This window comes from Tenrec ecaudatus, chromosome 10, assembly GCF_050624435.1.
Source record: "Tenrec ecaudatus isolate mTenEca1 chromosome 10, mTenEca1.hap1, whole genome shotgun sequence".
In the NCBI taxonomy this organism is placed as follows: domain Eukaryota; kingdom Metazoa; phylum Chordata; class Mammalia; order Afrosoricida; family Tenrecidae; genus Tenrec; species Tenrec ecaudatus.
The window spans coordinates 46,541,591-46,554,874 of NC_134539.1; the positions used below are offsets into that span (position 1 = coordinate 46,541,591).

The 13,284-nt window shown below is 51.4% G+C and overlaps 1 protein-coding gene across 3 annotated transcripts in view; it reads right to left on the reverse strand.

Moving 5' to 3' along the window:
- Positions 1-13,284, reverse strand: part of EPB41L4B (erythrocyte membrane protein band 4.1 like 4B) — a 155,024-nt gene that overhangs the window by 71,304 nt on the left and 70,436 nt on the right. For all 3 annotated transcript variants that reach the window (XM_075559012.1, XM_075559013.1, XM_075559014.1), the window contains exons 12-14: positions 11,364-11,473; positions 8,192-8,222; positions 4,988-5,021 (exon numbers count right to left, since the gene is read on the reverse strand). In XM_075559012.1, coding sequence (XP_075415127.1) covers positions 4,988-5,021; positions 8,192-8,222; positions 11,364-11,473 — 175 coding nt within the window. The remainder of the gene's footprint in view (positions 1-4,987; positions 5,022-8,191; positions 8,223-11,363; positions 11,474-13,284) is intronic.

Here is a 13,284-nt window from a genome sequence, read left to right on the forward strand (position 1 = left end):
CCCAGCACCCCAGCACGTGTATGCATCGGGCCACTTCTCAGTGCATCCTGGTCTCAGTCAATTGACTGGCAAAGCTTGCTGAGAAGCGCTGAGCCCCTAGAGGGACAAGGTACCGAGGAGCGGTGGTTGCCAAAGACACCCGAGAAGAACAATGTCTAGTTAGGTCACGATGCTGTCAGATCTGATGCCGACAAACAGTCCCCTCAGTGCTCACCCTGAGCAGCGACACGTGACATGAGAGCAGCACTGTGAGGCTGATCGGGAGAGGGCAAAGGTAGTGCTGGGCTACTCTGCTTCGTGGTAAGAAAACACTGTCCTCCTTCAAGCAGAATGACTCCCCACCAGCCCTTGCCTTCCCCGTAACATCCACCCATTCCTAAGCATGCCCCAACCGGGCACAATCAAGGAATAAGAAGGTGTGGTAAGCGGGAGGCCCCGCTTCCCACCGGTGTGCTGATCGGCACAAAACCCTAGAGTGCTTATTTTTAGGAACGGGCATCCATGCATGGAAGTCGATGTCACCACATTCTGACACATAAGAATTTGGAAGCCCAATAAAGATGATGTATGCGGGGATTCCATCTTCATTTACAGTAATAAAAGTCCAAGAAAGGGAGTAATTCGAAGGCGGCTCCTACGTGATTCATCTTTTATGGGATAGTTCATCACTGGTGACATTAGCAACCAGGCTAGTGACAGGGCTCGGGAATCTGGGAGCGAAGGGTCCCTCAGACATTCAAACCTGCCCCCATCAAGGAGATGTCACCAGATGTGGGACACTGCCTCTAATCACAAACCTTGGGAACCAAGGAGAAGTCCACGTTGTTCTGCGACCCAGCTTGGCTGCTCATATTAGAACCACCTGAGGGGGCTGCGAAACTGTAGGGATGGCCACTTCTACCCCTGCAACTACTGGACCCAACTCTCTGGGGTAAGGCCCAGCAGTGGTCAGTTGCGAAAAGCTTATCAGATGGCTGGAACGGCCACTGGGCCCGAGGACCACGGGCGCTGGTAACTTCCTCGGAGAAGCTCCAAGAGGGCAGCGTGGCAGAGAAGTAGCTTCTCCGAGGACAGTTGGATGTACAGATGGGAGGTGAAGGGATGCCGGCAGATGAGCATGTGCAAGGTAACGAGGCACGCCATTAGGGGCAACGAAGATGCAGCTCCCCGAGAGCGGACATACGGTGTGTCGAGGCTCAGTGCGGAACAAACGTGGAAGGCTCCCTCGGAGCCAGGTCACAGAAGACTCGGAATGGCTAGTGAGAGGCGCCCACAGCGGTGGAACAGGAAGGGCCTGATCCAAGCTGGTCTGTGGCAAAAGCACAACAGAGGCAGCCACAGAAAGCAAGCCACGCTGCTTCTGCAGGAACCGGGCCACGCAGAGTATGCGTAAAACGAGTTCTAGAAACCACTGCTCCAGAGGAGTCGAGAGGGCGTCCAGGTAGAATCACCCGAGTGGTGCTCGCATGGTTAAACCAGAAAATTACCAGGAATGGGAAAGTGGCACACCAAACCTCGAGGGTAACGTGACCACACAGAGCCACTCACGAACAGAGAGGTCTACAGGGCCAGCCCCAAGCAGAGCCAAACCAACCTCCTCCCCTGCTTCCCCCTGAAGGAGGTACCACAGAGGACAACACAAAACCTACAGGCTGGGGAGAAGGCTGGCCTGCCACGCCCACACAGAAGCAAACCAAGAAGGAAAAAGAGAGAGCAAGGGACCAGACCCCATATTGGCACACCAAGCCCTGAGGACGACGTCCCTGCACGGAGCTGCTAAGGCACAGGGAGGACTGTGGGGCCGACAACAGCTCCTGACATGATGTCCCCTCGCTGGAGCACACCGAGACAGAGGACAATACTGGGGACACACGGTGGGGAGTGAGTCAGTCTGAAGCCCCCACAGTGGTACGAACCAAGAAGGGAACATTACAGATCAGCAACGAGAGCAAAGCCAAGCCACAAAGCCTTGGAATTACATATGCTTTTTCGTTTTGCGCAGTGTGTGTTGCTAACTTTTTAAATTTCTTTTTGTCTTTTTATTCAATCTTTTGTTTTGTCTCTGTTATTGCTGTTTTATATATCTATATAAGATAGGCATGGGAAGCAAGCCCAAGGAGAGTAATGGGACTGATGGCTCTGGAGGGACTTGGACAGAGGTAGGGTCGGGTGAAGGGAGCGGTGAACAAACAACGCCACAGACAGGGGAACAACTAGGGAACTAAAATCAGTAAGAAAGAGGACGTAGAGCTCCTGTGGAAGAGGAATTACTAAGAGGCAGAAGTAGGGCAGATGGTGGGGCAGGAGGAAGATAAAAGGAAACTGAGGAAATATCTGGGAAACAAAGCTATGGGTAGAGGTATAAACATAGGCGTGCACTTATATAAATACATTAATTCATAAAAATAGTTATTGGCCTATGTACATATATTTATATGGCAATACATCGAGGAAGTAGATGGACTTTGGACCTCTGCTCAAGCCCTCCCTCAATGCAAGAACACTTTGTTCTAACAGCCTTGTTTCTGTGACGCTCACCCTCCCAGAACAATCAATGAAGACAAAGCAAGTGCATAAGCAATTGTGGTGAAGAAAGCTGATGGTGCCCGGTTATCAAAAGAGATAGTGTCTGAGGTCTTAAAGGCTTGAAGACAAACAAGCGGCCATCTAGCTCAGAAGCAACAAAGCCCACATGGAAGAACACACCAGCCTGAGTGATCACGAGGTGTCGATGGAATCAGGGAACAGGTACCAAAAGACCAAAAACAAAACAAAAAACACTATTTTGTTGGGAATGAGTAGGGTCAGAGCAGAGACCCCCAAACCCATCTGTAGATAATAGGGCATCCCCTCACAGAAGGGTCACAAGGAAGGGATGCGTCAACCAGGGTGCAGTGTAGCTCTGATGAGACACACACTATTCCTCTGGTTCCTCGAGGCTTCCTCACTCCCCACGATCATGACCCCAGTCCTGCCTTTCGGTTCTGGCTGGGCTGGAGCATTTACATGGGTACAAATAAGAGCTCAGGATACTTGGAATCCATGTCAGATAAATCCCTCAGGATCAGAAATGCGAGTAGCAATAAAAAGAGGGTAGGGGAAAGGAGGAGGGAAGAGAGAAAGGAGGAACCAATTGCAATGATAGATGCATAATCCCCCCCCAAGGGGATGGACAACAGAAATGTGGGTGGTCAGTGTAAGATATGAAAATAATAATAATTTATAATTTATCAAGGGTCATGGGGGTGGGAGGAGGGAGGGAGGAAAAAAAGAGGAGCTAATGCCAAAATGATGCTGGCAACACATGTACAAATATGCTTGACTCAATTTATGCATGGATTGTTATAAGAGCTGTAAGAGCCCCAATAAAAGATTTTTTAAAAGAAAGAAAAGAACCACTGCTCCACTTGACACTAATGGTGAGTCCACTAGGCAAAAGAAAGCACATCTGTGTGGGGGAATGTGGAGTCCCCATGATTCAATGACTTATGAGAAATGTTGGACTCAAAAAAGAAAGGATTTGGGGGTGGAGGATCTAATGGCTTAGATCCCCCCCCCCGCCCCCAAGCATCTGTTCAGGGTAATGGAAAAAACTGGGAAAGGAAAATGGTGCTGGTTGAACAAGCTGATGCGAATGGTGAATGCCACTGAATTGTTGTTAGGAAGAAGGCGGATGGGCAAACGCTTTGCTACACACACTCCCCACAAGGCACGGAGCACGGGGATGGGGGCCAGGCGCGGCCGCCTTTCTTGCAAGACGCACCAGCACTTTTCCAACCAGTGAGCAGTTCAAGAAGGGAGCTGACAGAGGCCACATTTCCCCAACCGTGACTAAGCCAAGCTCTCCGGAGGCATACCTCATGCTCCTCAGGCCTTGAATACACTTTGACCACAAGTTGACTCACTTGAATGCCTCGGGGAGCTTGAGACCGATCTCCTTGAAACCTAAGCTCAACCCCTGCTTCCTGCCGTTCGGTAGGTCTCAGAGACACACACGGTTCCAGACGATTCAGAAGAAGCAGGGCCAGCCAGGGCGCGCCTCTTACTGCTGTCTCAACAGACCCCGCTCACCGCCACACGCAGCTTGTGACTGTTTCTCCCAAACCGGAATGCCAGCAGACCAACGGCTCACGGTAGAGAAGTGAGAACACAGCCAGAGAAGAATTGCTTACAGAAACCTGAAAAAATATATAGTCTGAAGGTAAGCACGCGGCCATCTAGCTGTGAAGCAACACAGGGAAGAAGCACACCAGCCTGTGTGATCATGAGGTGTCGAAGGGATCAGGTATCAGGCATCAAAGAACAAAAAAGTCCTATCACTGTGAATGAGGGGGAGTGCGGAGTGGAGACCCAAAGCCCATCTGTAGGCAACTGGACATCCCCTTACAGAAGGGTCACAGGGAGGAGACGAGTCAGTCAGGGTGCAGTGTAGCAACGATGAAACATACAACTTTCCTCTAGTTGCTAAATGCTTTCCCTCACTCTCACCCCATCATGATCCCAATTCTACCTTACAAATCTGGCTAGACCAGAGGATGCACACTGGTACAGATAGGAACTGGAAACACAGGGAATCCAGGGCGGATGATCCCTTCAGGACCAGTGGTAAGAGTGGTGATACCAGGAGGGTGGAGGGAGGGTGGGTTGGAAAGGGGGAACTGATTACAAGGATCTACATGTGACCTCCTCCCTGGGGGACGGACAACAGAAAAGTGGGTGAAGGGAGATGTTGGACAGTGTAAGATATGACAAAATAATAATTTATAAATTATCAAGGGTTCACGAGGGAGGGGGGAACATGGAGGGAGGGGAAAAACTGAGGACCTGATACCAGGATCTTAAGTGGAGAGCAAATGTTTTGAGAATGATGAGGGCAATGAAGGTACAAATGTGCTTTACACGATGTATGTATGGATTGTGATAAGAGTTGCATGAGCCCCTAATAAAATGATTTTAAAAATAAATAAATAAAAACAAATAGTCTCACCTGGTAATTATGGACTTCAGGATTTGTTTTAGAACTACAAAACAAGAAGAGGAGGGAAATTAGATGCCACCAGTTGGAGAGTGACATTATTGCTGCTGAATTTAATCGCACAAGCTTCTCCTGTGTGCTGGTATTGGCTGTGTGGGGAACTTGAACACATGCTTCCTTTCCGGTTACTGCTTGCTTCGTTGATCAAACAAGCAGAGCTCGCACACAACAACAGGAAGGTCACACGGTACAAGGCTCTAGAAGACAGTGTTTGTGTAGCACACACAGGTAGCCCGTTTGCTTCCCAGAACCAAGTCATTCTCGCTCCCCCGCCAGGTCTGCCATGGCACTGCTGGATGGCCCACCATTCCCAGAAGGCCCACTGATACCCAGAGCTCCCTCTAGCTCAGTGGTTCTCACTGGTAGGTCGCAACCCCTTTGGGAGTCAAAGACTCTTTCACAAGGTTGCTTGATTTGTAACAGTAGCAAAATGACAGTGATGAAGTAGCAACAAAAATCACGCTTTGGTTGGGGGTCCCCACCATATGAGGAACTGTATGAGAGGGTCGCGGCATGAGGAAGGTTGAGAACCACTGCTGTAGCTGGAGGGGCACCTACCACTAACCCTGGGGAGGCAACCAGACCCAAGCACTGCTGCTCCGGACAATCCTGCCAATGATGTGGTCACCCCTGTGGGATGTTCACCCCTGTGGTCTACTCCTCAGAACATCCCATCAGTTACTGCTTAGTGCACACCAACCACGACCGGAGGCCTCGCCTCACAGGCCAAGAAGCAGCTGCCCAGCATGGGCGTCAGGGTCACCTGGCTCGTTGACAGCACTGGGCTGAACTGGAGCCTCCATCCCTCCAAGCCCAGAGCCTGAATGCTTCCCACTAAACCAAGTGGGCACTCGGAGTGCCTGAGGATGGGCTCAGGGCTCCTGATGCAGGAACCACTCCCCCAAAAAACCTGGACAAGGGGAGGCTGGTGTTGAACGCAATATGCTTCAAAAAGCCAGGAGGGTTTCCACCAGGAAAGCCCCACACCAACACAGCCACGCTCGCTGTGCTATGCAGCTCGGACCACGAGTGCAGGACTTACAGGCTTATTGCTTCGCCTGCAACGAGAGGGAAACCTACTCTTGTTATGGGTCTGGCCTGGGGTTGAAATGGCTCTGTGTTCTCAGGTTCAGAGAGGGCCACTTAGACTTTGGGCCAGGCCCTCCCCGGGCTGGGGTGCCTGGGGCAGGTTAAGTGCTCTGTGAAGTGTTCTCCTGGCAGCACCCCGGGTGCAATGTCAGCAACCTCACTCACCCCAAGAGCCCACGGGCTGCAACTGAACAGCTGCGAACAGTGGTTACTGGCACAGTTCTTCCTAAAGGGTATATTTACTGTGACTCTTTTTTTTGGGGGGGTGTAGAGTTGTTTATTTTAGTTTGTTTTGATTCCCAATATATATCATCTCTACTAAGAGGAAAATGGAATTGTAATAGGGAAAAACCAACCAGCCAACCAAAGCACACAAAAATCACCTCTTTAGCAATCCAAGGAAAGATAAACTATAATGTGTAAGTCTTTGAGAACAATTAGTCTGGGCTGAGGCCTGGCTGAGGGGCCTGTCACCGCTCACCAGGCAATGCCAGTGCCCAGGCTGGGCCAGGAACCCCCATGCACAGGCAACGGTGGGCAAACTATGCCTCACAGGCAAGGTCTAGCTCACTGATTTTTGTTTGGGCTTGTTATCTTTTGCTAAGCTTCGCATCCCAAATTGGGTTTAGGAGTGCAGAGCTGATCCGCTTTCCACTCAACTGTTCGTACGCCTTTGCTTCATTTCCTGGATGGCCATCCCCACAATGTGCCTTCTCCCATCCACTGCCTCCTTGGGAATCCTTTTCCCCTCCTCCTTTCCTAACCCTTCTGAACTTCTGCTCTCCGGCGGTTGATTCTGCTGCGGTGTGTGTCCCCCACGAGTGTCAGCGTTCCCTTACAGACCTGTCGACTGTGTGACTCCCAGGTCAGCCGTGAGGGTGGGTGCATTTAGGGGTCAGAATGGTCATGACCCAAGGACTAACGTCTCAGGGGTTCCGTCAATCTGTCAATAAGCCAGTTCTTTTATAAAACAATAATTCTGGGTTTTATTTCCCATTTTTCCCTCACTCTGTCCAGGCCCTTCCAACATGGTTCCGTTCAGAGTAGTCGGTAGCCACAGCGGGGCACCCAGTAGTTCTCCGGCTCTCAGAGTCAGGGGCACGGATGTGTGTCTGTTCTTTAGTCCTCGGGACTGTTCCCGTGAGGCTTCAGTTTCCATCATTCTTCTTCCCTCCGGACAGGGAGAGACCAGTCATGGCACCTTCGATGGCCACTCCTGAGCTCTTAAGGCCCCACTCACTACTCAAGTAGACGAGCGGCTGCAAAGCCTGTCTCTGTGCACTGTATTAGGGCAGTTGACACTGGTCCCCGGCAACGATGAGCCCCCAGGCTGAGTGACTGAAATTTGAATCCCTCTGCCCGGTGGGGGCCACCATTTCCATGCATCTCTTTGCTAGATGACTCCTTTTTGAAAGTGAAGTCTCATTGGAACATACACACACACACACACACACACACACACACCATTCATGTATCATGGCCCGTGGTTGCTTTCATAATGTGACAACAAAGACCAGCATACCCACAGAGCCTAACAGACGCCAATCTGGCCATTTGCCAAAAAAGTGTGCTGACCACCCCCCCTCACCCCCCGCCCAGCAGCACTCTTGCAGTCAGTTCTTTTCCCTGGGATTTTCAGTAACAGAGCTTCCTGTCTCCTACATGGACGAGTACAACCTACACACTGCCTCCTACAGGGACTACAAAACCTACACATGGCTCCACAAATCCAGCCCATGTTCAGGAGCGTGGCCGGGGTCTCCCGTGGCTGTCTGCAACGCCACTGACACCCGCTGCCGGCCAGGCTCCTCTATCACCGTCATCACCAGCGCTACAATCAACAAAGCGCCCGCCAAGCTACGCAAACAGAGCGGCTGTGTTGTTTTTGGTTTTAAACTGTCGTGGAACCTTCTTTTGTGTACTTATTGAAGCTAAGGGAATGGCAGAGCCAGGCAGCAGGGGGAAAAAATGACCAGGTGACTCCTGTAATTTAATTGCCTCGGGTGAAGTCAACATTGCAAATAAATACAATAATTAGAGCTGTACCCCAGAGTCTGGGGCACTTACCAGAGCTGAGCCGCAATCACCGGGTTGCTTGCTTTAAAGGAAAAAAAAGAGAGTTGTGATATCTTAGAGAGAAAGCATAACTTTTGTTTTTAATTTAACCTTTTTGCTGTTGAAAACACAACCAGCTAAACACACAGCAATTCAAGTATCGCTGCTCCAGCCCTTCGGCGACACTGGATCTCTTCTGCATGGCGTGTAGCCGTCCCCACACCCCTCTTCCACACCGCCCTCCCCGTGGACATAAACCCACTGCCCTCCACAGAGCCTCTCTAGTTCCTTTTTAAAAAATCATTGTATTGGGGGCTCGTAGAACTCTTATCACGATCCACTGTGTCAAGCACATTTGTACATTTGTTGCCCTCATCATTCTCAAAACAGTTGCTTTCTACTTGAGCCCTTGGTATCGGCTCCTCATTTTTTTGCCCCCTCCCTGCTTCCTCATGAACCCTAGATAATTTATAATTATTTTGTCATATCTTACACTGTCTGACGTCTCCCTTCACCCACTTCTCTGTTGTCCATCCCCCAGGGAGGAGGTTATATGTAGATCCTTGTAATCGGTTCCTCCTTTCTACCCCACCCTCCTTCCACCCTCCCAGTATTGCCACTCTCAGCACTGGTCCTGAAGGGATGATCCATCCTGGATTCCCTAATTTCCTTTCTAATTCTTGTGGGCAATTTGATCTCCAAACAGCTAGTTCTTTAGAAGTACACGATGTTCAAGGCAGACAGTCAGAAAGAAGTATTTAAGGGGCATTTTGATTTAAGGCATCTAGATGATCTCGGGGGTTCATCAAGCCTCCCTTGGCTCCAGAAAATCGGGATGCCATCAGACTGTGACATCCTGCACTGCATTTCCCCTCCCTTTTGACTGTTCTATAGAGTCTTTGATCAAAATGTTCAGTACTGTTAGCCAGGCACCATCTACTTCTGGTCTCAGGTCAAAAGAGGCAACTGTTCATGGAGGTAAATGACCATGCCTCCAATGTTCTCCTGTTTCTGACTCTTCTGCTGCTCCAGGTGACTAGAGACCAAGTGTTAGTGTGCACTTTGAAAGACAATGACCATGGAGGAGGACTTCTGAAGTCTCAGAGCAGTCCTAGCCCCTGCAGACGGAACCTACACCCCAGCTACTCCTTTCCTAAGGAACATACAGACTTTTCTCTGGAGCCCTCTCCCTCAAGTTCCCTCTGCAAATATTCACTGAGCATGTTCTTGGGCCAGGGACTCTGGGGGTGCAGACAAGGGACTGCTGTCCTTGCTCCGAAGGAGCACACAGTCTAGGAGACTGAGACAACCGGGTACGTGAAAGTGAAACAACCTAAGTGAAAAGGGTTACTATACCAGGAGGACTCTGGGGTCTGGGAGCTCGGAGCAGTTCCTGCCAAGTGCGGCAGGGGTGTGAGTTTGTGTGGAAAGGGACCACCGAATGAGGAACGGCTTATTGATCTCTATTTAATGTTGTTCTAAAGAGGAGGAGGCAGGGGAAATCCTCCGAAGAGTCACAAAGATGCTGGAACTTGGGCAGGGAAAACATCAAATACAATAAAGGGGAAGCAGATGGAGATTAGGTAGTAAAGGAAGAGGGAGCCCCAGGACTGCAAGAGACCTACAGTCATCCTGGTCTCACCATGGGGGTCCTCCTTCTTCGACCAGCACACACCTCTAGAGGCTGGGAACTCACTAGTATCTTAAGACAGCTTTTCTTATCTCCTGACCACCCTATTAGGACTTCGTCCCCATGTGTGGGGCAGTTTCTGGATCACTCACCTAGCGAACCACATGTAGAAGTAGAGTAACTCTATTGGGGGGGGCAGCACCAGCCACTTCTGCCCCATCTCTCCCAGTCCCTATCACCACGCCCTCCCTGTCCCCAGTTCGGAGCCTCCTCATCCACCCACACCCTGCTCTGGCTACACTCCCACCCACTGGCCTGTCTGTAAGGTGGTGCACAGCTCCTGGGCTCTGGACATTTTTTCTGCACAAGAGCCATGCGGTGGCTTCAGAGACTCTCAGGCTGCCATGGTCTGTGATACCGATTCATACAGGAAGAACCCAACGGCGGCCAGCAGGCTGCTGCCTCTGGGGAGGAGCAAGAATATGTATAGGTCCCAAGGAGGCCACTGAACCCCTGAGATGTTAAAGGTGGGGGGTGGAGTATGGAATGACCACTGTGAATTAAACAAGGTCAAGAAGAAGATGAGCCTGGTTGAGACTCCAGGGCCCGGCCCTGCAGAGGTCACAGAGAAGGGCAGAGGACTTAGTGCTGAACCAGGAGGCTGGAGGCAGGATCTGACGAGAAAGAAGCGCGACTTGCTTGCTCATTGACTCAGCAGCAGAGAGAGCGGGGGTCGGTGCCAGGTCTCTTAGGACTGTGAGGACACAGAGACAGATGACGCAGACGAGCTTCAGGAACAGCCGAGAACCGGCAGGAACAGCCGAGGCCCCGCTAGTGCCAGAGAAGGCGGCCAGCTGGACAGACCTTGAGGATCCGAACCAAGCACTGTAAGAAGTTCTACCCAGGCGTGAGTCAATCAGTTGCGTGCGTGTGTGTGTGTGTGTGTGTGTGTGTGTGTGTCTCTCTCTCTCTCCCAGGCATGTGAACGTTAGGCTAACACCGCGCTGTCCTCTGCTCAGTGCGTACCAGCATTACGTGGAAGTCTGCAATATTGTGGGACAGGCGGTGAGCACGTGCTGTGAGGATAACGGCGCCAGCAGCTTGGTTTTTTTGGCAGCGTTGCCACAGACTGTCCACTGGTTGGTTTGTTTTTTAAAAGCACTGGTTGGACATGGTCAGAGTTCTGGTCAGCATGAGCCTGGTGACCCCACTTGGAACTGCAAGATGGAGGAGAAGAGGGGCTATCTGCTGCCTTAAGACACAGTATCTTCCTCCACGGGCAAGAAACATGCTTCCCTATGACCTTCCTGAGGTCCGGGGTTTGGTCCAGATCCAGAAGGAGCCAAGCAGCACAGATAGGAAAGACGGCAATGGGGAGAAGACGAGGGATGGAGGGGAAAGACTAAGGGGAGCAGGCTAGCCAACAGGCCTGCCCCCCATCGGGGCCCCGGCTGACTGAAGCATTGTGGAAGCGAGGAGATGGCGCTGCTGAGCCCCCTGGGGCTCAACTCAGTCATGACACCAAGTTTTAAGGCAGAAGGAAAAACACCTAACCTTTGAACGTGGAATGTCTCCGGGATGGGTAGCGTTTACTGGGCTTCCTTTCAAAGGTGCTGGTTCTTCGTAACCTGGACCCATGTGTGGCTTGATACTCTGTCCGTCCACTGGAAAGCAAGCGTTGTATTCCGGGTTATGTCATGTTAGCGGCATCAGAACATCATACATGCTTAGGAGGAAATTTATCTCTAAGCACCCCAAGGAAAATGCCTGTCCATCTGACACTTGCTTGGTAAAGATACGAAGTAAACGTGGTCTTCCACTGTGTAAGACAAGGGCCCCGGTGGCATAGTGGGCTATGCACAGGGCTGGTAACCATAAGGTCAGCAGTTTGAAACCACCAGCTGCTGCCTGGCAGAAAGATCAGGCTTTCTACTCCCACAAAGGATTACAGTCTTGCAGTCCTACTCTGTCCTCACGGTCCTCGTGAGTTAGCATTGACTGGATGGCAGGGAGTTCTATTCTGAACAAAATCCTCTCTGCCAATTCCACGCTACTTTATCTTGGTGGCCAGCACAGAGTCCCTGGGTGGCACAAACAGTTAAGCACTTGACTACTAACCGGGGGATGGGTAGTTCAAACCCACCCAGAGGCATCTTCAAAGTAGGACCTGGCCTTGTACTTCCAAGGTCCCAGCCTTGAACACCTGTTGTGCCCAGTTCAACGATGTGCCTGCAGGACCACCGGGGATCAGAAGGGCCGGGGCAGCAGCTGGCAACCACAAGAGCAGATCTCCCAACGGACGAGACTCGCAATTCCAGGACCAGAAATTTGGCTGCGGAAACCAAGCAGCGAGGAGTCCCTGGGACACTTGGCTAAGAGATGATTAACTAGCACCTAAAAGAACTTCTCATAGAAGATGCTCCACACACATCTAACGCAGCTTTTAAAAGGCTGTTACCAACGGCCACCGAACCAAACCCTGACTTTCTTTGCGATGCCCGGGGAAATACTGCTTACGTACGAAGGCTTTCCGGCTTTGGCCAAACCCAGCATCCAGATGCAGGTACTCGGGCACATCCGTCTTACCCCAGCACTCGTGGTTGATGATCCAGCAGGAGTCCTTTGACACCGGCTCTGAGTTCTACCTGCTTCCACGAGGCAACCTCCTGGCTATCCCCACCCCCTGGTTCTTCTCTCCCTTCTCCTCGAAGCACAGAAGGGAGCCCGCTGGGCCACACCCAGGATGGGATAACCTGCCTTGGCTACCAGCGGCACCCCCCCGAATGCCTCCCTCTTCACACCAGCCTGGGTACATAAGCACCCTGAGCAACACCCCGGCTAACCTCCGTAGCCCACAGCTCCCAGCCTCCCCAGAGCCCTCCATGGGCCCTGGGACTCAGATACTTCCTCCAAATGGACACGGCCTTTGTTTCCCCAAGGAGCACTTAATGATATATTCAAACACAACATTTCTTTACACAGAAGCGCACAGCTAGCTCCTTACACAGGATATGCACTGGAAAGGAGTAACCCTCTTGGCACTGGAAACCGGCTCGGGTTCACGGATGTGCCGGGTGTGGGCGGAGATTATGAGACCGTGTCAAGTTTACAGCTCGTACCCCCGTTCTCAGACCCAAGAGGGCGCCTCACGTACCCATCCTGGGGCAAGTCTAAAATGCACGTCCCTAGGCCTTACATACCCGCATACACCTCCCCCACACCCCCCACAGAATTGGGTTACCAAGGTCTGAAAGGAGGTTGTACAACCTCATCGCCAACAAACAGCAGGAAGTTCATGGTCTCAGGATCAGCATGCATGATTGCTAATCATAAATCAGAAGCTGCCCAACCTGTCTGCAGGGTCTTTTTCCCACTCAAACACTGGGTTACACCTGCGCATCAACACCTGCTCTTACTGTTCGTTGTGACCAAACTCCTCGACTGGGCACACAGTGACACAGCAGCGGTCAGAAAG